The sequence below is a fragment of the Ictidomys tridecemlineatus genome, chromosome 11 (assembly GCF_052094955.1).
Source record: "Ictidomys tridecemlineatus isolate mIctTri1 chromosome 11, mIctTri1.hap1, whole genome shotgun sequence".
Taxonomy (NCBI): Eukaryota; Metazoa; Chordata; class Mammalia; order Rodentia; family Sciuridae; genus Ictidomys; species Ictidomys tridecemlineatus.
In genome coordinates this window covers 13,516,079-13,538,677 of record NC_135487.1, presented here as the reverse complement: position 1 = coordinate 13,538,677, position 22,599 = coordinate 13,516,079, and the positions used below count along the sequence as shown (strand labels likewise).

At 48.3% G+C, this 22,599-nt stretch overlaps 1 protein-coding gene and 1 long non-coding RNA gene across 3 annotated transcripts; one reads left to right on the top strand and one right to left on the bottom strand.

Moving 5' to 3' along the window:
• Window positions 1–1,502: 1,502 nt before the first annotated feature.
• Pink1 (PTEN induced kinase 1) lies at window positions 1,503–15,389 on the bottom strand. The gene is made up of 8 exons (XM_005317547.5): window positions 15,009–15,389; window positions 9,603–9,878; window positions 8,147–8,247; window positions 5,136–5,318; window positions 4,381–4,544; window positions 3,275–3,402; window positions 2,734–2,970; window positions 1,503–1,800 (listed from the first exon to the last, which is right to left on the bottom strand). The coding sequence occupies exons 1-8, from the start codon at window positions 15,387–15,389 to the stop codon at window positions 1,546–1,548; spliced, it is 1,725 nt and encodes a 574-aa protein (XP_005317604.1). The 3' UTR covers window positions 1,503–1,545.
• Window positions 15,390–15,549: 160 nt separating this feature from the next.
• On the top strand, window positions 15,550–22,067 carry LOC110599094 (uncharacterized). 2 transcript variants are annotated; one of them, XR_002485023.3, is made up of 4 exons: window positions 15,550–16,310; window positions 17,547–17,595; window positions 18,888–19,084; window positions 21,119–22,067. It is a non-coding gene; the product is annotated as an uncharacterized LOC110599094 (long non-coding RNA). The 2 variants fall into 2 exon arrangements; XR_013427562.1 differs by having other exon boundaries at window positions 15,550–17,595.
• The last annotated feature ends 532 nt before the right edge of the window (window positions 22,068–22,599 follow it).

Sequence of the window (22,599 nt, the reverse complement as noted above, 5' to 3'; positions counted from 1 at the left end):
CTTTCCCTGCCCGAGCCTGCTTTGCTCTCACGCATCCCTAGATGCCCACTAATAAGTGGCTCCTTTTAGTTTTGCCAAGACTCAACTAGGAAATGATCCTAACTTCTCCTCAAAGGGTAAAATAAAGTTGTTAATACAGATGCTGGACTAAAAAAATTAGTACCTTGGTTGAAAAGAACCTTAAATATATATTCACCTCGCTGAAGGCTATAACTTTAAAAGCATGTGTCTAAGCGGGTGCAGCAGCACACATCCGTAATTGCAGTGACTCAGGAGGTTGAGGCAGGAGGTTCCCCAGCTCAGTGGTAGCATGCCCCGGGTTCAGTCCCTAGTACCACACACAAAAAGCGTGTGCAGTTAAATGTGGAAACTCTTCCCTGATGTTATGTGTCCACAAAATTTTCCCATCAGGGTGTAATACTCATTCAGAAAGCAAAATACTGAGTTCAGCACGTACATACTCTGCATTGTAAATTTGTATTTAATATCTCAGAAATGCTAGTCAAAAGGGAAATAACAAGTTTAAGATGCCACACTGTTAATTTCCATTTCATCAGTGATCTTGGCAATGTTAGATTAACTCAGTAGCTAGAGGAACACGGGAAAGGCTTTCTCTGTGCATTCCAGAACTGGTCCAGAAGGGGCACCTCACTTTCATGTTTTTTTGTGCTGACCCCTGAATATACTGACCATGCAGATGTCTGCCTCAGCCCAGGTGGCACATACCAACTGGTGCCAGGCCCCCCTCCAGAAGAACCACAGTCCATCCTCAGCACTAAGGGCAAATGTCACAAATTCTGCCACCCCCGCCACTGCCTTGGCCTGGATCCTTCATGCTGCCGAGCACAGGTCTGATCTCCCTTAGCCCAGAATCCTCCTACAGACCCGCTGGGCCATCACTTTGAGAGGTCTATGAGGCCAGAAAAGGGCCTTAAGGTTGGACTTCTTGGTGAATAATGACAGAGTATGATTTCCCACCTGGGTGACACTGCAGTCCCTTGGATTCATGCAGGGAATCTCACATCTTTATCACCGATACAGAGGGACCTCGCTGTCGGGAAGCATGCTTTGTAGAGTGAGCCCTATGAGTTCACCAGACCAGGCCTGGCAACTGGCCTGTGGGCCAATCTGGTGACACATGAAAATCAAATTCCAGTGTCCATAAATAAAGCCCTAACAGAACAGTCCCATTTGGTTGTTATGCTGCTTTCGTGCATTACTGAGTTGATTAGTTGCAATAGCTTAATTCACTAGCTGGCCCTCTACAGAGGGTGTTTCTGATAGAGACCAACATCTTGATTTTACAGGTAGGAGAAGCCAAGTTGACAGAGGGCATGAGCTTCATCCAAACCTGCACGGCTGGAGGTAGTGGCCGCAAACTGAACTTTGACTCAAGTAGTTCCTACCAAACCCAAGGCCTTCCCTGGCTGACCAGCCTCCCTGCGCCAGCTTGTCCTCTGACCCCCACCCTCCTTTGACACTATACACTTCCACCACACAGATGCCACTGAGTCCTTTACTAACACACCAGCTGGCACAGAGCCATCAGGGGGTTACCCGCCAGGAGTAGAGGAGGAGGGCAGCCTGGCAGAGCGCGTCACACTCCAGGTTGGCCAGGAACAGCACCTTCAGCTTTGTTTCCACGCAGCTCTTCTCCAGCCTGTTGGCCAACAGGGCAGCAGCTGATTGGTGGAGGAGCCAGCTAATCATCTTGTCTAATTTCAGATTCTTCAGGGCTAGGATGTGCTCGCCCCAGAGGCTCAGATGAAGCACGTTTGCAGCTACTCGGGCAGATGGTCTCTGCAAGAGGAAGGGAAGCTGAGGCTCAGGACAGCACCTACTTTATTAGTGTCCCTTCTCTGGCCCCAATCCAAGTCTCCCTCTGCCCTGCCCCTTCCTGAGACCCTTCCCTCTGCTGACACATACTGGCAGCTCTGCCCAGGCTCCAGGCCTTTGCAAATGTATAGCTGCGAATGGCCGCCCGTGCAGCGTTGGGATGGCCTTCAGGCACGGAAGGCCAGTGGGTATGGCTCTGTATGGTCCCTTGTACCAGGCTGGGGTATGCAGCCCTCATCACTTGATAACTGGGTTCAGGCACTAGTCTAACAGGCCTTTACTGAGCACCTGCTGTGACCAAGACAGCAGGCCCTGTGCAGCGAGAGGTCAGCAGGAAGCGGTGCGACAGCGGCTGAGGCTGCCTCAGCTCCTTCCACTAAGGAGTGCACCTGCTGCTCCAATATGGCTTCAAATACACTGGCCTTTGTGTCTCTTTACAGTAACTTCCATATCCGCTCTGGAGTTGTATTCTCACATCTGTCTGTTTAGATCTCAGCTATTTGCATAGGTTACGTCTCCATTAACCATTTCTCAAAAATGCATCCTCTTCCGTCTGAGTAGCTAAGAAACTAAACAAGCCCAGAAGGGCTGGGGATGCAGCTCAGTGGGGGCACACTCGTCCGACATGTGTGAGATCCCATTTTGAATCCCTGGCACAGCTAAAAGTAAAACAATTAAAAAGCCAAGAAGAGTTGAACTGCTGGAATTCTGACTAGATCTGGTGGCCAGCTCCCTTGCTTCTGTTCATTCAAAATAGATCCGTGTTCTGGACTTGGCCTTTACCTGTGCAGTACAGAGGCTCTGCCTGGTGCCTTAGCATTTATCCAAGTCTGAGTTTGCTCTAGAGCGTGAACTGAGATCCACAGAGTCACCCTGAGAGCCGGGGGACAGCCTCACCTTGCTGGTCTCTCGCTGGAGCAATGCCCTCACCAGCTGCCTGGTGTCTAGAGGCACCGACTCGGGCAGTGCTGGTAGTTGAGCCTCTTGGTAACTGCGGCTTTCAAGGTGGGCCCTGCCCTGGCCGTAAAAGGGATTGGCGAGCCCGAAGATTTCATAGGCGATGGCTCCCACCGCCCAGGCGTCGGCCTTGCTGTAGTCAATCACTGCTCTGGGGCCAGGACAGGCTGTGGATACCTGCTCGGGAAGTGGAGGATGAGAGGTCATGCCACTGGCAGGTTTACCTGTTCATGCTCCTGTGTTGTCACCCAAGCCTGGGGCTAATCTGAACTCAGAGGAGCCCAGGATCAAGTGACTTTTGGCTTAGACCTAGAAGGATCTGCTGAGGCTGCCAACTGGATGCTGGCAAAACAGACACTGGGAACAGCAGGGAGACCCAGGTTAAAGCACCGTGACAAGGAGGGAACCTGGGGTCTCTTCTGTCGCTTACGGAGAACATGGTGAAACACTTCTGAAGGAGGATGCTAATGGTGAGACTCACCTCTGGAGCCCTGAGGCAGCCATTCCCGCCCAGGTCCACATACCAGCTGGTGAAAGGCAACTGCAGGCCCACACGCTCATCAGCCAGGCAGCAGCCAAAATCAGAGATCACCAACCAGGGGCAGCCATCTGTAAAGGAGCAGGCAGAGGTAAGCCACCCCTTCTTACCCTTCTTCCCTCTCAGAACCTCTCAGGTCCCTATGAGAGCCACCAAGATATGGGTCAGTGAGCTAACAGGGACTGTACTGGCCCAGGAGTGCAGACCAGCAAGGCCTGGATGGAGCTGGCTCACCCAGAGCAGAATAGGAGAGCCACACCAGGGACGCGGAGGTGCCAGTCAGGAGAAAAGGCCCACAGAGTCCCCAGGCAAAGGACTAGATAAAAGTTGGCCTCCATCTAAGTAACTGTCTAATGATTGATTTTCTGGTAATTGGGGTTGTCCCAAGACCAGGGGAGCTGGCTTGGCTCCAATGATCCCTAAGGACACTTCTACCCCAGGAGTCTTGCATCTGAATTTGAAACCCTAATAAATCTAAAAAACAGGTGCATTAGGAATTGGTTATTTGTAAAAAGAATTCAAATGGTTTCTTTAAAAAGCTAGGTTTTTTAGTCTTTTAATTGCACATTTAATTCTTCTAAATCTTCCATTTCAAGAATTATCAGATGTGTGAATCTCCTTTGCAGCATCCTGGGCACGTGGCTTCTGCCTGAATGCTTCTGGGATTGGAGGCTCATTGCTTCCAGGGGCAGTTGGGCTGGCACTTGGACAACTCTTGCTATTTGAAAACTGTTTTTTGTTTTCTTTGTTTTATTGAGCCAAAAATCATCTTTCTTCTACTTTATTCAAGAAAAATTCAAATAAAGTTTTTTATAATAATACAATAAATAATAAATGCAGCACTAGGTTCTTGTTCCAGAAGTGGGCAATGGGGAGGGACTTGGGAGCTGTTACAGAGAGCCTGCCTCTGGAGGAGGGGCTGCTTGTCTCCTGTGAATGGAGCAAAGTGAGGATAAGATGACTTAGGACAGAGCATAAGAATCAAAGCGGACCCTGAGGGTCCTAATGCCCCAGCTCCCCGCAGTGCCTGAGGGTAGGCCAGAGCCTACCTGCATCCAGCTCCACCAGAATGTTGTCCGACTTGAGGTCTCTATGTGCGATGCGCTGCTGGACCAAATGGTCCACGCCTTCCAGTAACTGCAGGGTCATCATGGTGGCCAGGCGGGGACTAGGAGTGTTCACACGCAGGTACTGGCGCAGGGTACAGGGGTAGCTGGTGGGAGGTGACAGAACCTGTGGCCGTCATCCAGCATGGCCCCAGCACCTAGGTCAGTTAGGATCAGGCCTCTCCTCTTCCCCTCCCGAGGGCTTTTTATTTCCTTTTTCTCTCACTGTGCTGACATTAGGAAGGGCTGTGGCTCCACTTGTTCAGAGTGTTGGTGAGATAGTTCCTTCGGCCGAGGGGGAGGAAGAACTACTGTTTCAGGGCCAGGTGAGCCACAGAGAAGCGCCAGGAGCACCAGTGAACAGTGTTCTGAAGGTGACATTTGTTTTCAAGAGAAATCATCCTAAAGCCAGGTCCATGCACACTCTGCGCCACTAATGCTAACCCTAACCCTAACCCTAATCCTGAAGCCCCAGGGAAAGCCTCTGAGGGCAGGGACCAACTCCCAACGTGAAGATAGATAGTTCCTGGGTCCTGCCACTTCTTTTTTTTTTTTTTAATATTTTTTTTGTCATCAGTGGACCTTTATTTTATCCATTTATATGCAGCGCTGAGAATCGGAACCTAGTGCCTCACACATGCTAGGCAAATGCTCTGCCACTGCGCCACAACCCCAGCCCCCTCTTTTTTGCCGCTTACTTTTTCATAACGAGGAACAGCGTGCGTCCATGGCCCAGGCCTTCAGGGTGCAGACAAGGGGGCAGCACGTCAGGGTAGTCGGTCAGGGCCCCCGGCAGCAGCGGCACAGAGGAGGTGAAGGCGCGGACAACCCGGATGATGTTGGGGTGAGGAGCTAGCTGTTTGAGACCTCCCTTGGATTTTCTATTCAGCCAAATGGGACACATGTATCAGAGACACCAGTTGGAAAGATAATGATCTAAGGCCACAGCAAATACAGGTTTTCATTTATCTACTTATTTATTTACTAAATATTTACACGTTTGCCATGTTCTAGGTTTTGTATGTGATGTTGGGGTCAAAACCCTGATGCAGATGACTGACCACATTTGATGGCTCCCCCGATCCCTCCTTCAGCCCATCTGTCCCTCCCTCCATCTCCATCCCTCTCATGTAGCAGAACACAGTGGTGGAAAGACCCTGGTGTCATCTTGGGTATGAATGGCAGGTGTGTGCTGTGGGTCCTTGGCCAAGTTACAGTGCAAAGGGGTCTAAGGTAGTAACATCTGCATGAGGTTGTTAAAACACATAAAGTACCCAAAATCACATTCAGCAGAGCAAACAGCAAATATTGGCTGTTATGATTTTTTTTTAAAGTTTTTTCTTTTTAGTTGTAGATGGTCACCTTTATTCTATTTGTTTTTATTTTTATGTGGTGCCAAGGATCGAACCCAGTGCCTCATGCATGCTAGGCAAGCGCACTGTCACTGAGCCACAACTGAGGCCCTAACTGTTACAATTTTTTGATTCAACTAATGTCTACTGTTTTCATACTGTGTACTGGACATTGTGCTAGTGTGTGGCGGAGCTAATCTGAGGACAGGCAGAGGCCCTACCTTTATGGGTTTGTGACCTAACAGGAAAGCGATGCTCATTGAGTAATTATTTTAGCTCTGTAAGGACAGGGACCTTGCCTAAGTCATCTCCATGGTATTTTTAAGACAGGGTCTCCCTGAGTTGCTTAGGGTCTTGCTAAGCTGCTGAGGCTGGCTTTGAACTTGTGATCCTCCTGGCTCAGCCTCCCAAGCCTCTGGGATTACAGGAGTGAGCCACTGTGCCCGGCTGGGCCTGTATTTTGGATAGGATGGCTCTGCCTGCTGACTGGACCAAGGGTGACCACCTGCCTCAAGGGCAGTGAGCCTATGGCACATCTGAGGTCTGAGTGGTTAGTGGGGAAAAGGACACGTAGATTCTCTCTTTACTTAGGAGCATGATGAGGAAGCCTGCCAGTCAGCAGTGGAGCTGAGGAGGAAGGACACCACGGGATATGATGGAGCCATGGAAGCCAAGAGGGGAGCAGCCTCGGGTTGGCAGAAACAGAAGAGCCACGGGAGGAAGAGGGAGGCTGAGGAAGAGAGGAGGCTGCGGAGGGCAGAGGTGAGCAGAGAAAGGAGAGAGGCAGAGAGGCGAGGCTCGCCCCGTCCCTGTGCACGCCGAGCCTTGTGGACATGTCCACGGTATGTCCTTGTGCTGCTCCTTCTCCTATGTCATTCGTCCTACTCTACGCAGCACAGTTCCTGCCCTCGGGTCACTGGGTAGAAGGAGAATGAGGCCCACAGAGGAAGCTGTGGGGCCCAGCCAGGTGTCTGAAGCGGACTGGGCTGAGCCAGGGAGGTATGTGGGGCTGGGGCTCAGCTGAGACCTGCAGCGGCCCAAGTTCTGCAAGGTGCATCCCCAGGAGGTCCTGAGGCACTTGGTGTACTAGAGGAAGAGGAGACATAGGTGGGGGAAGTGGTGAGGGCCTGTCACAAAGGCTGTCCTGAGTCCACAGCTCTGAGGCTAACACACCTGCCACGGCCTCCTGTCTCTCGGCAGCCATGGGGAAGGGGGGTCGTGCTCCACGGTACAGCTGGACACGGGCACAGGCACATCAACCTCAAGCCAGCGGTGACACATGCCATGACAACAACCCAGGGAATGACAGGGACCCCTGCAGAAGGAGGGTCTGGGCAGGTGACGTAATGCTCACAGCTATGTGGCAGCACCAAGTCTGCTGACATCACAAAAGGGGCCACCTGCAGACACTCTGGGCCCAAGCAGCTGACATTCAGGAGTCCCTTCTCCCAACAAAGGGCTGCAGGGAAGGGACGTCCTAAGCCACCTTAGCCACTAAGTGACACAGGACACTCAGCCTCAAGGCAGCCCCCGAGCCCTCAATGGCTTTCCACTTGGAGCCCTTAGGTTCCTAACTCTGGCTTCTTGCTTTTTACAGAACTGAGACCTATAAAGCAGCTCTCCTGTCAGAGCTGCAGTGGCCAGACACAGACATTAAGGGGAGCACAAGTGTCTCCTCCGTCCCCAGTGTGAACGAGGCTTCACCGGGGCCTGCAGATGGGACTCTTGGGCTGCCATCCACCTGCTCCTCCTTCTGCTGAGAAAGCATTTTTCTTTGCTCCTTTGCGTAGGTGACGCCCCTTCCTCCTCCCAAGGACAGCTCAGATTGTTCCCCTGAGAAGCCCAAGTGGCCCTGCCCCTACAGTGTCCCCCCTCCCTTGGCGACCAGACATGTGCTCTTCTAGAGTTTACTGGGCTGGGCTTGTTGGGTTCTGCTTCGGCACTGAGAACTCCTGCGGGAATACATTGCTTTTGCTTTTTAAAAGCTCTTGGCACCATTAGGTGCCTGCAGATGTTACTGGGGCTTCCTCTTATGGGAAGAGAGCTCATTTGCACCACGAGGTGGCGCTGCACCTGTGCACTGCTTTGTAGGAATCAGAACTGCATCTACTCTCCGCATCCCCACTGGGCATGTCTGGATGCCCTTCTCTCACCTGCTCCAATGTGAATGAGCCGTCACATCACTAGTTGGGGTCAGAGGATCCTCAATCTTTCTCAAGCTGAATTACCCACTAATTGAAAATCCATCAACCATGATGTGGTTGATGGGTGGCACAGTCAACACACCGAGTGCGAGGACACTGGTGATGATTTTTCTCTCAATCCACAGTGGTTATGGTGGGCATAGGAGAGCTTACCTGTAAGTAACTGCTCCATACTCCCCAGTCAGGGCCACTCTGCTAGCTGGGACCAGCTCCTGGCTCATCTTCCTAAAAATGGCTTCACTGGAAGAGCCCGCCTGGAAAACATCCACAAAATGCATCCAGTTACACAGGACCAAGTGGGTTGCCAGTACAGCTGCTGCCTAGCTTTGGCTTTGACTTTCAAGATAATATAAGCAGCAGCAGGCCACAACTAGTTCCCTCCAGGAGAGGGAGGGGAGGCGCTACCCATGCCAAATCAGAGGAGGTGTCCCATGCCCCTGGCAGGTGAGGTGCAGGAGGTGAGGCCAGCATGGCCAGGACGCGGGATGCTTATTCCTCTCCTGGATGCCTCTGGTCACCACCAGCTCAAAACTGACCACTGGGTCACTAAGTCTCATTTTGCAGGCTCCCTTTGGCAGACAGACTAGAGCCAGAAAAGCTCCAACTGGATTAATTTTTCAGGATCACAGGGCAGCCTTCCACATCCCCCAACACAGAAACCCCAGGAGGAGGAAGAGCACCTGATTTTACCCACTGCATTACAAACAACTCTCAGGACTGCACAGCCTGTTAAGAACCAAGAAAATCACATAACAATCTGCAGTCCTTTACTCTGCAAACGCGACACCGGCCATGCCCACCAGGAAGTTTGATTCCAAGACTGGAGGTTTCACGTGCAAAGGACTCAACTGCTTGTTAGCTGTTGACCCAGCCTAATAACCTTCACACCCAAAATTTACCAAGAAACCACACTCTCCAGGGCCCAGCATGAGCTGCTGTCCCCTTTAGCCTGGAAGGATGCTCTGGGCAGGAGAGAGAACCCTGGGTCTTGATTAATTTTCTGGACCCATCTTTCAATGGCAAAGCTAAGACATTAAATAGAAATCTTTTGGTTTTGTGAGGAAAAATACTCTTAAATCCCCCAAAGCCTTGAGTTCTTGTGAGAGAGCTGAGAGCAGGGAGGTGACAAGCAAGCCTTTAATCTGGAGGTGGGGCTAACGGGGTTCAGAGCAGAGGAGCATGGTTCCTCCTCTCCTCGAGGCAGGTCACAGAAGGGGAGGGTGGAGGTGGAAGGGAGAGTGGCCATATGGTGACCAGAAATGAATTAAACACCCATCTAGGCACCTGCTACTCAAAGTGTGCTTCACTGACCAGCAGCCCTGGCGTCACCTGGGGACTTGCTGAAAAGAACCTCGGACTCTCTGGCCCCATCCTGACTTGCTAACTCTACCTTTGAACCTGATCCCTAGGTGGGCTATGGAGAGGTTATAATTGGAGAAACTTAGCTTGATTCTCAAAAGAGGACGAGGAAGCCTAACCACACGGGCCCCTTTCCTGTGGAGAACCTCTGTCTTTTCCTAGGTACTTCCAGGAAAAAGACTCCGCCAGGTCCGCTGTGATTAGCATTTTGAGAAATACCTACTTGGGAGAGGAAAGGCCCTATCCTTACCGAGATGTTCCACATCATCTTGATGGCGAAGGGGAAGGCTGGGGCTCCCAGAGCCTGCTCCCCTTCCTCTCCTTGTGGGCCTCTCCCTGGAAGAGCGCTGGTGGGCTCTGCCTTCTCCAGGTGCTGGGACAGGGTGGGCATGGTGGCTTCATACACAGCAGCGCTGCAGCCCTTGCCGATGGACTGTCCTATCAGATAGTCCTCCAGCCGGAAGCCCTGCCAGCGTCGCATGTCCAGCGCGTCAGGCACTGGCTTGTTTTTCTGGGTAAATATTGCCTATAAGGAGAAAAGAATGCACTGTGAGCCAGGAGCCTGCCCTGGCCCAGGGCCGTGTCAGAGAGGAACAGCGTGGAGTTTGACGGCTTGTCCTGTGTTGAGGCCATCCTGCATCTCTTCATTCAGAACAATCCTTCTCACACTCTTTCACTTCATTGGGGTCACCTGCTCAAGCCCAGCACAGCGTGGCCAGTCAGCCGCGAGGCCAGGGCTCCTGGGTCCTGCAGCGGTACATGCCCCTTGGCTGTCCTCAACCTGCTAGCTGTGACCTGGGCATCGGACTGTGGAGGCAGCTCCTCTGGGAAGCCCTCGCCTGCCAATCAGGAGTGCGGGAGCAACAGTGACCTCACTTGGGATGGCTTGGGAAGACAAGCGGGTGAGATGGGGACCATCCCTGAGCTGTCATCATCTGGTCTTCCTTCCTCCTGGGAGGGCTCTGCAGGCCCACCAGAGCTCTGACAGGACAGATAGAGGCACAGTGCTGAGGAAGAGAGGGCTGTTTCCCCCAAATCTGGGTTGTCCCCTGCTTCAGGTGGTGGTGACGTCATTTCTCCAGTCACCCAGGCTCTGCCTTTGCCCTTTGATGGTCTGATCTGTTGATGCCCTTTTCCAATTCCATGGTCAATCACTCACGAGCACCAGGTTGGAGAGCTGGTATGTTCCTAGGCAGAGCCCCTGGGGCACCCATCTCCACACTTGCCGTGATCACATGATCCCTTCACTGGCTCCAGGCCAGATCATACCACATTGCTTCCACATGTCACTGTCCACTCACAAACCTACCAGGAGCCGTTGAATACACTCGGCCCCCCATGTCTGCATCCCTGGATTCAACCAACTGCAGAAGGAAAGTACTCAGAAAAAAACTGCATTGTACTGAACCTTTTTTTGGTCATTATTCTATAAACATGGCATTTACATCATATTAGGTATTATAAGTTGTTCAGAGATGATTTACAATATGCAGAAAAGTGTGCAGAGGTTTTATGCAAATACTGTCATTTTAGGAGAGACTTGAACATTCGAGTACCCTGAGGGGGGGTGCTGGAACCCATTCCCTGGATACCAAGGGACGACTGTGTCTGGTCCTAGAGCTTTGCCAAGCTGGCAAAGCTGACCCCTCAACTACCTTTCCTTGCTACCCTGTCCCCACTGCCTGGGGCTCCGACTCAGCCTCTAACCCAGCCCTGAAGTCCCAGCCCATGGCAGCCTTCCTGCTGAAAAATTCCTCAAGTACTATATGCTACTACACTTTCACTATAACTTTGAACTTTTTAATCAGATTTCAAGTTTATAGTGGCTTGCCAATGAGTTTATAAACTCTATGGAGCACAATCAATATTTTGTACAGTAATTGCATATCAACCAGGTTTTGAGAAATCTCTCTGTGTGTATATCTTTTTATTTTGAAATAATTATAGACTCACAGGAAGTTGTGAAAAAACAGTACTAAGTGTTCTTTGTACCCTTCCCCCAGCTTCTTCCACTGTTGTAACAGTAGTACAATATCAAAACCAGGAAAGTCACATTAGTACACTGTTAACTATGGCCCTTACTCAGTTGTCACTGTTTAAACTTGCAGAGAGAGAGAGAGAGAGAGACCCCCTATGCAGTTTCAGCCATGTGCAGATTCATGTACTCACCACCACAATCAAGATGCAGAACTCTTCCCTCACCTCAAAATTGAGAACCCTCTGCGCTCTTTGTATCTGCATCATCAGCCGTGCCCCTGCCCCTGCGCAACCCCTAACCTGTCCTCCACCTCTGTAGTTTCTATGTCATGGAACTTATGGAAATGGGATCACACAGTATGTAACTTTCGGGGGCTTTTTCCACCAAGCATACTGCTGTTTAAATTGCCTATAGTTACAGGTGACTAGTGTTACTGTTAAGTAGTACTTCATCATGGATGTACCTGAGTTTGTGTAACCACTCACTTGTGGAAAGACATTTAGGCTGTTTTTAATGTTTTGATATTATGAATAATGCTACTATGATAATTTGTGTTTAGGATCTTTTTTTAAAAAAAAGTTCCATTTATTTAAATTGTGGTGAAATCTGCATAACAAAGTTTACCATCATTTCTTTCTTTCTTTTTTTTTGATGGTATTGGGGATTGAGCGATTGAATCCAGGGGCACTTTGCCACTGAGCTCCATCCCCAGCTCTTTTCATTATCCATTTTGATACAGGGTCTCAACAAGTTGCGAAGGCTGGCCTTAAACTTCAGATCTTCCTACCTCAGCCTCTCACCATCTCACCATTTTTTAAAAATACTGTTTTAGTTGTAGTTGGACACAATACCTTTATTTTATTTATTTTTATGTGGTGTTGAGGATCGAACCCAGCATCTTGCATGTGCTAGGTGAGCGCTCTACCCCTGAGCCACAACCCCAGCCCCCATCTTAACCATTTTCAAGTATACAGTTCAGCAGCATTAAGTACATCCACACTTTTGTATAGCCATCAACACCATCCATCTCCAGTTGCAAAACTGAAATTCTGTATCCACCAAACAACAGCTCTCCATTCTTCCCCAGTGTCTGATAACAAATGATTTACTTTCTACAAATCTGACACTCTAGAGACCTCTCATGAGTGGAATCATACACTATTTATTCTTGAGGTTCATCCATGTTGTAGCACATGTCAGAATCTCCTTCCTTGTTAGGGCTGAGTTATATTCTACTGGGTGCATATACCTCATATTACCTTTCCATTCATCCATGGATGGACACGTGGCTCACTTCCACCTTGATTACTGTAAACAATGCTGCTACCTTGAATGTGTTCATGTCCTTGATTTAAAGTTTTGGGTGTCTAATCAATGGAATTGCTGGATATGCTGATTATATTTTTGATTTTTTTTTGAGGAGTTGCTATCCTGTTTTCCATAGCAGCTACTTGTATACAACAGGTTTTATGTGAACATGGTTTTTATTTCTCCAGGTGAATGCCTAAGACTACAATGAGAAGGTGGGTGGTAAATGTGTTTAGTTTTGTAAGAAACTGCCAAATTACTTTCCATTTTATATTATCACACACTGTAACATATAAGAGATCCAGTTTCTCCACATCCTCACCAAAATTTGGTACTGTCATTTTTTATTTTAGCTGTTCTAATAAATGTGCAGAAAAGAATTCATTATGTTTTAAATGTGTATTTCACAAGTGGTTAATCTGGTACCTATATCTCCTGTTCTGCAATATATACCCATGCCTTCTGCCTTGTTTATGACTGGATTTAAAAACAAAACAAAACAAAACATGCATTCATCTAGAAACAGGGAACAGCTATGATCCTACTCCAGCCTGACCACATAGACTTTTAGTACTAGAATGGTCAGCTATGGTTGATTTTGTTCAAAAGAAGTCATATTCCTGAATTTTTAATGTGAAATTAATGGGTAGTTAAAAAATTTAAGACACAGGAGGATGAAGTGTGAGAAAAGGGTGTGTGAATGGTGAGCCTGGGAAAGGAAAAAGGTCTCTTTAATTTTAAGCAGAATGTATTGAATTTCCCACCCTTGGCTTTTGCCAGTTAAGCCATGCAAAAGACAAGGATTGAGATTGAGGATTAAGCCAGATGTCATATGTCACTCCAAACTAGTGAGAGCGCAAACGTGTGACACTCTGGTGATGAGGAACAAGAACTGGGCTGGAAATCAGGGAATACTGCTTGGTTCTTCACCTGCTGTTTCCTTCGTCCTGTCTCTCTCAGCCCTAACCTGTAAGATTCAGGGCTGCACTCATTCAGTAAGTTCCAAACTCCAGGAGAAGTACTGACCTTCCTCTAACAGGATGGAATTCTGGCTGCCAACAGCCTTCAGGCTTGAACTGCAGAGCTGGCTGGCTTTGCAGCCAGCTCCTGCTGGCCTACCCTGCAGATTTTAGACTTCCCAGCCCACAGTGAGCCAAGTCCTAAAATAGATCCCTTTAAATATACACACCCTTTTGGTTCTGTCTGGAGGACCCTGACTATGGAACTCTGGTCGAGCAGAATCAGAGGTCTCTGGGCTATTTATTTAAGCATTTAAGAAAGTCTAAGAACCTCTATGTGTCATATCCAGTTACCAGGGATAACTCTATACATGTTAACTAAATGTTAGGTCTATTTTCTCCTGCCATTCATAGTTTTTATTGTGGTTCAGCTATGTTACTGGCTAATCATTTCACTTAACCCGGGAGGCAGCCTGCCTCAGTGGTTAAGAGCATGTACTGTGAAAAACCAGAATTTATGCACTGCCTTTATTAGCTGGTAACTTTGAGCAGATCACTTATTCTGAGTATCTGTGCTTCTCCAAAGAAATTGGGGATGACTGGGCTCGGGTTGTAGCTCAGTGGTAGAGCATTTGCCTAGCAAATGTGAGGCCCTGGGTTCAATTCTGGGCATAACATATAAATGAGTAAAATAAAAATAAAGCTTCATAAACATCTAAGAATATATTTTTTTAAAAATTGGGGATGACAACTACCTCAGAAAAGAGTGGTATGACTTTGCTGACATTAAACTTTTAGAAAAATTATATAAAGCCACTTGCCATGGTGTAACTGGAGCTATAATTAGCAACACGTCTTCTAAAATCTGTTTTGAGGAAGGAAAACAAAATAAATGGGAGGTGTTGGATATTCGCAATGGTGAAATATACCAAACTTAACAGGTGATTTCCAAGGAATCTGCAGAACGTTTTGAAACTGACTTTAACCTTCACCTTCCCCAACACCAGCTCAAAGCTCCTCCCCTTAATCCTTAACCAAGCATTAAGTCCTGCTTGCCCCGCCCCTGGAAGGGTCCAATCACGGATCAGGATCCCGCACGCAGCCCGGCTCCAAGCCGGGCGACCCAAGAGCCGCCTCCCCCCCCCCCCACTCCCAATTCCCTAGCTGCTCAGGGCCTGCCTCCAGATTTGCCTCCGCTTCTGGCCACGCCCCATCTGGTTCAGGATCTGTCCTTAACTATAGCCCAGCCAACCCCGGATGAGGGCTCATCCATCAGCCCCGCCCCCGAACCGAGCCCCGCCCCTGCCTCGCTCAGGGTTCGCCCCGCCCCGCCCAGCGCGGCTCAGGCCCGCCTCCACTCTTAGCCCCGTTGGGCTAGCTCAGGGCAGCTGCGCCAGCAGCCTGGGCTCACCTGGATCTCCTGACAGGCTAGCGCCGCCCGCCGGCCCTCCGCCTGCTTCTCCTCTATGAGGCCCAACCCCAGCCCGAAGGCCAGAAAGACGGCTCGGCCATAAGGGCCCGCGCCTCCCCGGGCCCGCACCACGAACTGCCGCTGGAGCCGCGCCGCCAGCCCGACCACCGACTGGCGGAAAAAGCGGTAGCGGTCTGGGAGTCCGAGCCCGCGCGGCTCTGCGCCGGGTCCTGCGGCCCGGCCCCGGCGCTCTCCGCGGCCCCAGCCGGCTGCCGGGCCGGGCCTTCCCCAGCTGCAAGCTGGGCCAGGCTTGGCTGTGAAGCGCAGCAGCAGCGACCGACCCAGCTGCAGGCCCCGGCCCAGCGCCTGTCGCACCGCCATGGTGGCGCCGCAACCCGGTCCCGCTGCCACCACCACAAGCGTCCGGGACACGGATGACAACAAACTTCGGGGGCGGTGTCTCTGCGCAGGCGCGGGCGTCAGTGGGCGGGGCGGGGCCACGGCGGTTCCTCTCCCCGGCTCACGAGGGCGCTGTGTGCGCACCTGAGCGGCGTGTAGCCTCCTGTTGCTTTGCACTTTGCACCCGGGTGGAAGGGTTGCAAGCTCAGCCAGTTTTAGATGTAAGCATCACTGGTTCTGGGCCAAATCGAGAAATTGAAATAGAGAACAAATATTTATCAACCACCATGCCAGACCTTTTGTATATTTTAATTTTTTATAGGCAAGTGACAAAAGGGGCCGTGTTCCAGAGCACGTGCAGGTATTAGAACAGAAGTTAAAGTTGCCTTAACTGTTGAGTCCTTGCCTTCCCCATTTCTTTTAGGCTTCTTTACAGGTCTGCGGCCCCTGGGCTTTTTGAGACCCCAAGTGAAATCTCCCTCAAAGGTTTTCTCTTATCTGCATGAGCGAGCTTTGGGACGTGGAGGGGCTTGCCTAAATGCCTGTTACCCCAAACCGCTGTTTGGAATGGCTGATAAGCATATTCATTACTGAATGGCTTATTTTTTTCTTGTCCTTTTTTAAAAAATGGAATTTTCAGTTATACACAAAAATAGGATCATATTTTGGAACCCCACTACCCATCATCCAGCTTAACAGTTACCAATAGCTATTATTTTTCTTCACTTAAACCTTCCTATCCCCTGCCCCATTATTTTAAGGCAGACATCTGATTAATTCATTTGTTATACTTCAGTGTCTATTTATTTTTTTGAATTATTTTTATTAGTTTTTGATGAACTGTTTTATTTATTTGTTTGTATGTGATGCTGAGAATTGAAACCAGTGCCTCACACATGCTAGGTAAGTGCTCTACCGCTAAGCCACAATCCCAGCCCTCAGTGTCTAAGAGAGAACTTTAAAAAAAAAATAAAAATAAACAATTACCTCTTAAAAATACATTAACTCCATAATAACATTCAATACCTACTGAATATTTACAGATTTCCTCATTATTTTGTATTAGTTATTCAAATTGGGATCCAAAGTCTAGATGGTTTATTTGTTTGGTGGATTTTAAAAAAAATTTTTTTTAGTTGTTGATAGACCTTTATTTTATTTATTTATGTGTGGTGCTGAGAACTGAACCCTATACCTCACACATGCCAGGCAAGTGTGCCACCACTGAGCCACAGCCACAGCCCTTGGTGGGTTATTTTTTAACCAGGTACCAAGTCACCCCTGAGCCAAGAGGTATATTTTATGGCACTGCATTTTTCAAACGTCCCTGCAGTCTTAGATACCTGTGTTCCTTACCTGAAAGCTGATCATGAATGAAGGACCCTAAAGACAAAAAACCTTTTTGTAGGTGTGGCCATGTGTCTGTGTGTGATTGGGGGAACTTCAGGGCCAGGAGACATTTACCTGATCAGAGACTCACTGCCAGCATTGCTTGATGATAAAGGCACAGGTTACCCCTTTTATTTCAGGGTTATTTTCAGACTTGAGTAAGGATGGGAAGCTTGAGTAGAAGTCAGGCCACTGCAAAAGGATCTACCTTAGAAATGATGGGTTTAAACATACATAAGTAAATATATGAGATATGAAAATGTAGATATACAAATGGAAACCCAGTGATTTTCCTCCTCCTTTATGGACTCACAGAAATGCATACATATGTTCCCCAAGAATGTTCAGAGCAACATTGTTCAGCATTGTATAATAGCCCAAATGCCCATCTATAGTAGACTGGGTAAATTGTGGTATATTTCCTTAATAGAGTACTAAGCAGCCATCATTATATTCAACAACAGGGATGTATTTTGTAAATATACTGGTGAGTTATAGGCAGACCCAAAAAAGTAGACACTGTGATCCCACTATGTAAAGTTGAAACTGATCTATAGTGTTAGGGGTCAGGACAGTGGGTGCCTTGGAGGGTAGTTTCTCAAAGGAATGGAAAGAGATTTTTGAATGCTGGTGATGTTTTCTTTCTAGATCTGTGAATGTTCACATGACGAAAGTTCACTCACTGTACACCATGATTTCTGCAATTTTCCATGTGTAATATTTTTTTTTTCTTTTTATCTTGGTGCTGAGGATTGAACCCAGGACCTAGTGCATGCCAAGCATGTCCCCTGCCTCTGAGGTATGCCCTAGCCCTTGTGTAAAATATTTCAGTAAATACTATAAATAAAAAAAAAACAACTTTTTTCATATAATGAAAACTATTAAAAGTTTGGTCTAATTCACTCATGGTCTCAAGTTTTCAAAAAATAATGAGCGTACAATGGAATAACCTGTTAACAGTCACAGTTTACTAAACTGCACTTGGTGGTTTAAAACAACTGCACTTGAATAATGCACTTTGTTTGGTCATAAACCTGGAGTTGAACTTTGCCTTGAAGTTGCATACATTCAAATCGGCCCATTTCCTCAACATGATAGATATACCTTCCACTATCTGGAGTCAGCCAACATTAAGGGACAGCTCAGATCTGGGCAGTCCTTACTTTGATTCTTCTGAAGGTGTTGCAGGAAAGAAGCCCAGGGCAGAGAACAGGCACAGTTTTATATCCCTTTTTGTTCTCCTTAAATACCAAGTCAAGGGACATGCAGACAGCAGGTGTTGCCAAAGGAGAGATTCTTCAGTCGTCTGAAGAGCCTGGCCCCCAGGTGTGCTTCTATGGGATGGACCCCTGGCCAGGGACAGGTGGACCACTATGTTAGCACAGTACATGCTCAGGGATCTCTCTTGTTAGGATCTGCCTGAAGACAGGCATCGCAGGCCCTTCTGATTTCCAGTCATGTTTATTTGGGAGAGACATAAATAGACGAATTTTCAATTTATTTATAGAGGCACATGGAAATCACATATTGGTTTTGATTTTTAAATTGTTTTTTTTAGTTGTGATTGGACGCAATACCTTTATTTATTTTTATGTGAAGCTGAGGATCGAACCCAGAGCCTTGCATGTACTAGGCGAGTGCTCTATTGCGGAGCCACAACCCCAGCCCCTTGTTTTTGATTTTATGCTTGATCTTAGACAATTTAAAGTTATGGTTTTAAATGCTCTTTTAAAATGATCCCACTGGAGAACAGTAAGGAGGAGGAGGGGAGAACCCCAGACTGCAGGGATTACAGGCTCACCCATGGAAACGCAGCTGGGGCGAAGGTCTCAAAGTTTAAATCTATTTGCCTCTGTGTCTGCCATTATAGCTCTTCTTTTTAAGGTTTACAGGGAGGGAACAAGAGGTTCTCTGAGATATTTAGTATTTTAACTACAAGGATTTTCTCTGATCTTCTGGAACATCAGCTTTTGCTGCATGGTCTAGGATGACTGCTCAGATTGTAAGCCGTGTTCGCTAAAGGACATTGTGTGGGTTGTCGGGAGTTAAGGGGTGCATTTTTTTATAAGCCTTTGGATTTGTTTCCCTAAGCTGTGAACAAACTTAAAGAACCTGTGATGCGTAACCACCTGCTGGAAATGAAATCTCCAGACCAATGTTAATTAACCTTCCATTGTATGCCGGACCCATTCACATCTCCTCCTGTAGAAAGATCTAAGTTGCTTCTGACAGCTCTGGGCCAAGTGCGGCTTGAAGCTTGATTCTCTGGCAGACATCCACAGTGAAAGGTAAGCAGGTGGGTTTTTGCACGAAGAGGCCTCTGGCAGGGATTTCAGAGTCGGGGGTTCTTATTCCTCTCGGGTATAGACACAGCCGTACCATGGCAGGCACCCAGGCCAGGCCTGTCCTGGGGACAATGGGTCCTGATTCATTCATCCCTATCTGTTCTCCTGGGAAGGAAATCTTTCCTTAGTGGCACCAGGTATGGCAGGGAGCAGGAATCTTTCCCAGATTCCCCCATAACCTCTCCCGTCTCTGCCGTGTTACCCCAAGAAAGTGAAAATGAGGACATGGGATGTGGTTTTCTGCTGACATTGCAGATTTAAAATTCTAAAAGAGAGACTCATTGATTCACAGAGCATTTAGTACCCATCACACATATACCAGGCAGGCTTTGATTGGCTCAGAGGCAAAAATGAGAGGAGGGTGGGGGGTCCTGGGGAGTCCACAGGATCTTTTCTGGTCTGTACTTTTCTGGTCTATACCTTTCACTCCAGGTGGGCAAGCCTGTGTTTTACCTGAGTTTTAGTAAATTATATAATATTCCTAAGAAGCATCACTTAATCTTCCAAAGGATGGGGAGGTAGGGCGGTGTGCGGAACTGATGCTAATGTAAAAATGGAAAAGGCAAGACACACACAAAGAGAAAAAGAGAGAGAGAGAGAGAGAGAGAGAAGAGAGAGAGAGAGAGAGAGAGAGAGAGAGAGAGAGAGAGAGAGAGAGAGAGAGAGAATGAGAATGAACTGTGGAGAGCTGTTGGACCTTCCTTCCCTCTCTAGACCGAATCTCTTGGAACTATTCCAGTGCTTTCTGTCCTCTCCTGGCAGGAGACAAGACACATTTTCCCAGAACAGCAACATCTTTCATCCACAGAGCGTTTCAGAAATGCTCTTTCTAAATTGCCAGCCCAGGTGGAAGGGGATTTTGCTAAAACTGTTGACAGAGCGAAGCTGCAGCCAGATCACAATCTCACAATCCTGCTACTACTCAAAACTCCTGGGCTGGAGGTTCTGATCAGACCTTGGTAGACAGTGAGATTTCCACATTGCCTGCGCCAAGATGGATGAGAGCACGGTGGCACTGGAGCCACCGTGACGTTGCCTTGTGGGGAAGTTCAGGCGATCGATCAGTGGTGTGTGCAGTCGATATTTCTGCTGCCCTACACTGCTTGTCTAAAGGACAAATACAGCTGTGTCACCTGATGCAGAAAGTCCTTCCTAGGCTCTCTGCCCTCACCCATAACCTTCAGAATGGAGCCCGAGGCAGCTCCTTAGTGTGGTAAGGAAGGTGCCTCACTTTTTGGTCTCAGGGTCTTTCTTGCTGATCCCCCTACCCTGCCCTTTATGCTGCATCAGTGCTGAATGATTTGGGGTTACCTCCTCCAAAAAGGCTTCTTTGACCTTCTCCAGACTGGACTAGATGCTCCTTCTCTGCCTTCCCCTCTAAAATACGAGCTCTGTAAGGACAGAGGTGGTGAGGTTTAAACCTTAGCCCCTCCAGCACCCCACCCAGGGCCTGCCAAGTCCCCAGCCTTTGTTTAAGAGCCATGGGGGAATACAAGTCCTCAGTGGGCAGGCTCATGTCCAAGGCCAAGGTGAGAAGAAGAGGTTGTGACTTGCTTTCGAACTTCTGGTCACATCAGTCACTCCTTCTGGGGAGGAGAAAGGGAAGGTGTGCAGAGAGGCCTGAAGATAAAGTCAGAGCTGCCCCCTCTCGCCCCTCCCCTGCAGAACCATCGGGGGCAGCCACCCTTTAGGATTTGTGCCACATTGTTGCTATTACATTTCCTTCCTTTTAATTCTCAGCTCAATGGTAGACTGCCCGCCTGGGCTCCTGGAATCCATCCCCAGAACTGTGCCAACCAACCAACCAACCAACCCAAAACAACCCCCGAGCCCCCATTGGCAGTGCATGGACACAGGCTCCTGATAAAAAGTCAGCTGCTTCCCTAAGCCTAGTCCCCAGCCCAGGGACAATATTTCCTTTTTACCTATTTTTTTTCCTGATAGTTTTCTTTACATCTCTTTTATTTCTTGATTTAGCAGATGGAGCTATTTAAAGCGCAAAACTGACCCTCCACCTCCACCTGAAGCTGAGGGTGCCCTTGGAATGGAGCTCAAATTCTTTCCTGAGGCTCACCACGCCTGCTGCTTCTGACCCTCTGCTACCTACCTACCTTTCTTTCTTCTTCTTTTTTTGTGGTGCTGGGGATTGAAGCCAGGGCCTGGTTATGCGAGGCAAGCGCTCCACCAACTGAGCCACATCCCCAGCCCCTCCTGTCTGTACTTTCTGTACTTTTCGTTTTTTCTTTCTTTCTCTTGGTCATGTGCATTTTCAGTTTCCACATCTGAAGAATGCCCACGTCTGCATATTTGTGCCCTTGTGCAGTCCCTTCTGGGATGTGGCCGGGTCTCAGTGGCTTGCTTCTAAGGATAGAATAAAGTCAAGATTGACAGGATGTTGCTTTGTCGGGTGGGGAGGTTACAGAAAGGCTCTGGTTTCTGTCTTGCTTCCTACTGGCTTGTTCTAAGAGAAGCCAACTGCCCTGTCAACGGCCCTAGGGAGAACAAAGGACCAAGTCATCTCAGCAACAGCTCATAAGGAACCGAACCTGCCGACAACATGTGAGCTGCCCTTGAAGTAGATTCACCCCGAGTCGAGTCTTCGGAGGAGACACAGCCCGGCCTGCCACCTTCATTGCTGTCTTGTAAGGGACCTTGAGCCACAGGACCTGGCTAGCCCCCAATCCTGGCCAGCAGAAGCCGAGAGCATACATGATCCTGGACCTAAGCTACTAAATTTGGGGTTAATTCATTACACAGAAATAGATAACTAATGCAACCATTATGCTGTCCATTTTTCTGTTCAGTCATAGAGTTTTTAATTCCCACCTTAATTCCTCCTTCACCAATTTGTATGTGTGTGTATTATTATATTCAATAATATTTTTAATAAATATATTTATTTATTATTTTAAAAACATGTAACAAACTGAGGCTTCCTTTGGTTTAGTTTCTGTGCCCATAAAATCAAATACAAGTGTGGGACTTGACCAGGAACCTAGGGTCTTGCAAATTCTAGGCAGGTGTTTTACCACTGAGTGACACCCCCAGCCCTCCCTCCTTCCCTCCTGCCTCCCTTCTTTCCTTCCATCCTGAGGTTCTGGGGCTTGAACCCAGGGCCTTGCACATGCTAGGTAAGTGCTCTTCCACTGAGCTGCATCCCCAGCCCCCCTATTTTTTTGTAAATATATTTGTAGTTGTAGTTGGACATAATACCTTTCTTTTATTTATTTATTTTTATGTGGTGCTGAGGAACAAACCCAGGGCCTCACATGTGCTAGGCGAGCGCCCTACTGCTGAGCCACCACCCCAGCCCCTCCCAGCCCCCCTATTTATTCTTGAACATTTTCTGGTTTCATTTCAAACACAGTCACTGAAGTATCCCCAGTGTCTGTCATTATAGCTGTGTTAAAAGGAAACCCCAAAGATTCGCACAGTTTACATCAGCAGTCTGCAGCAGC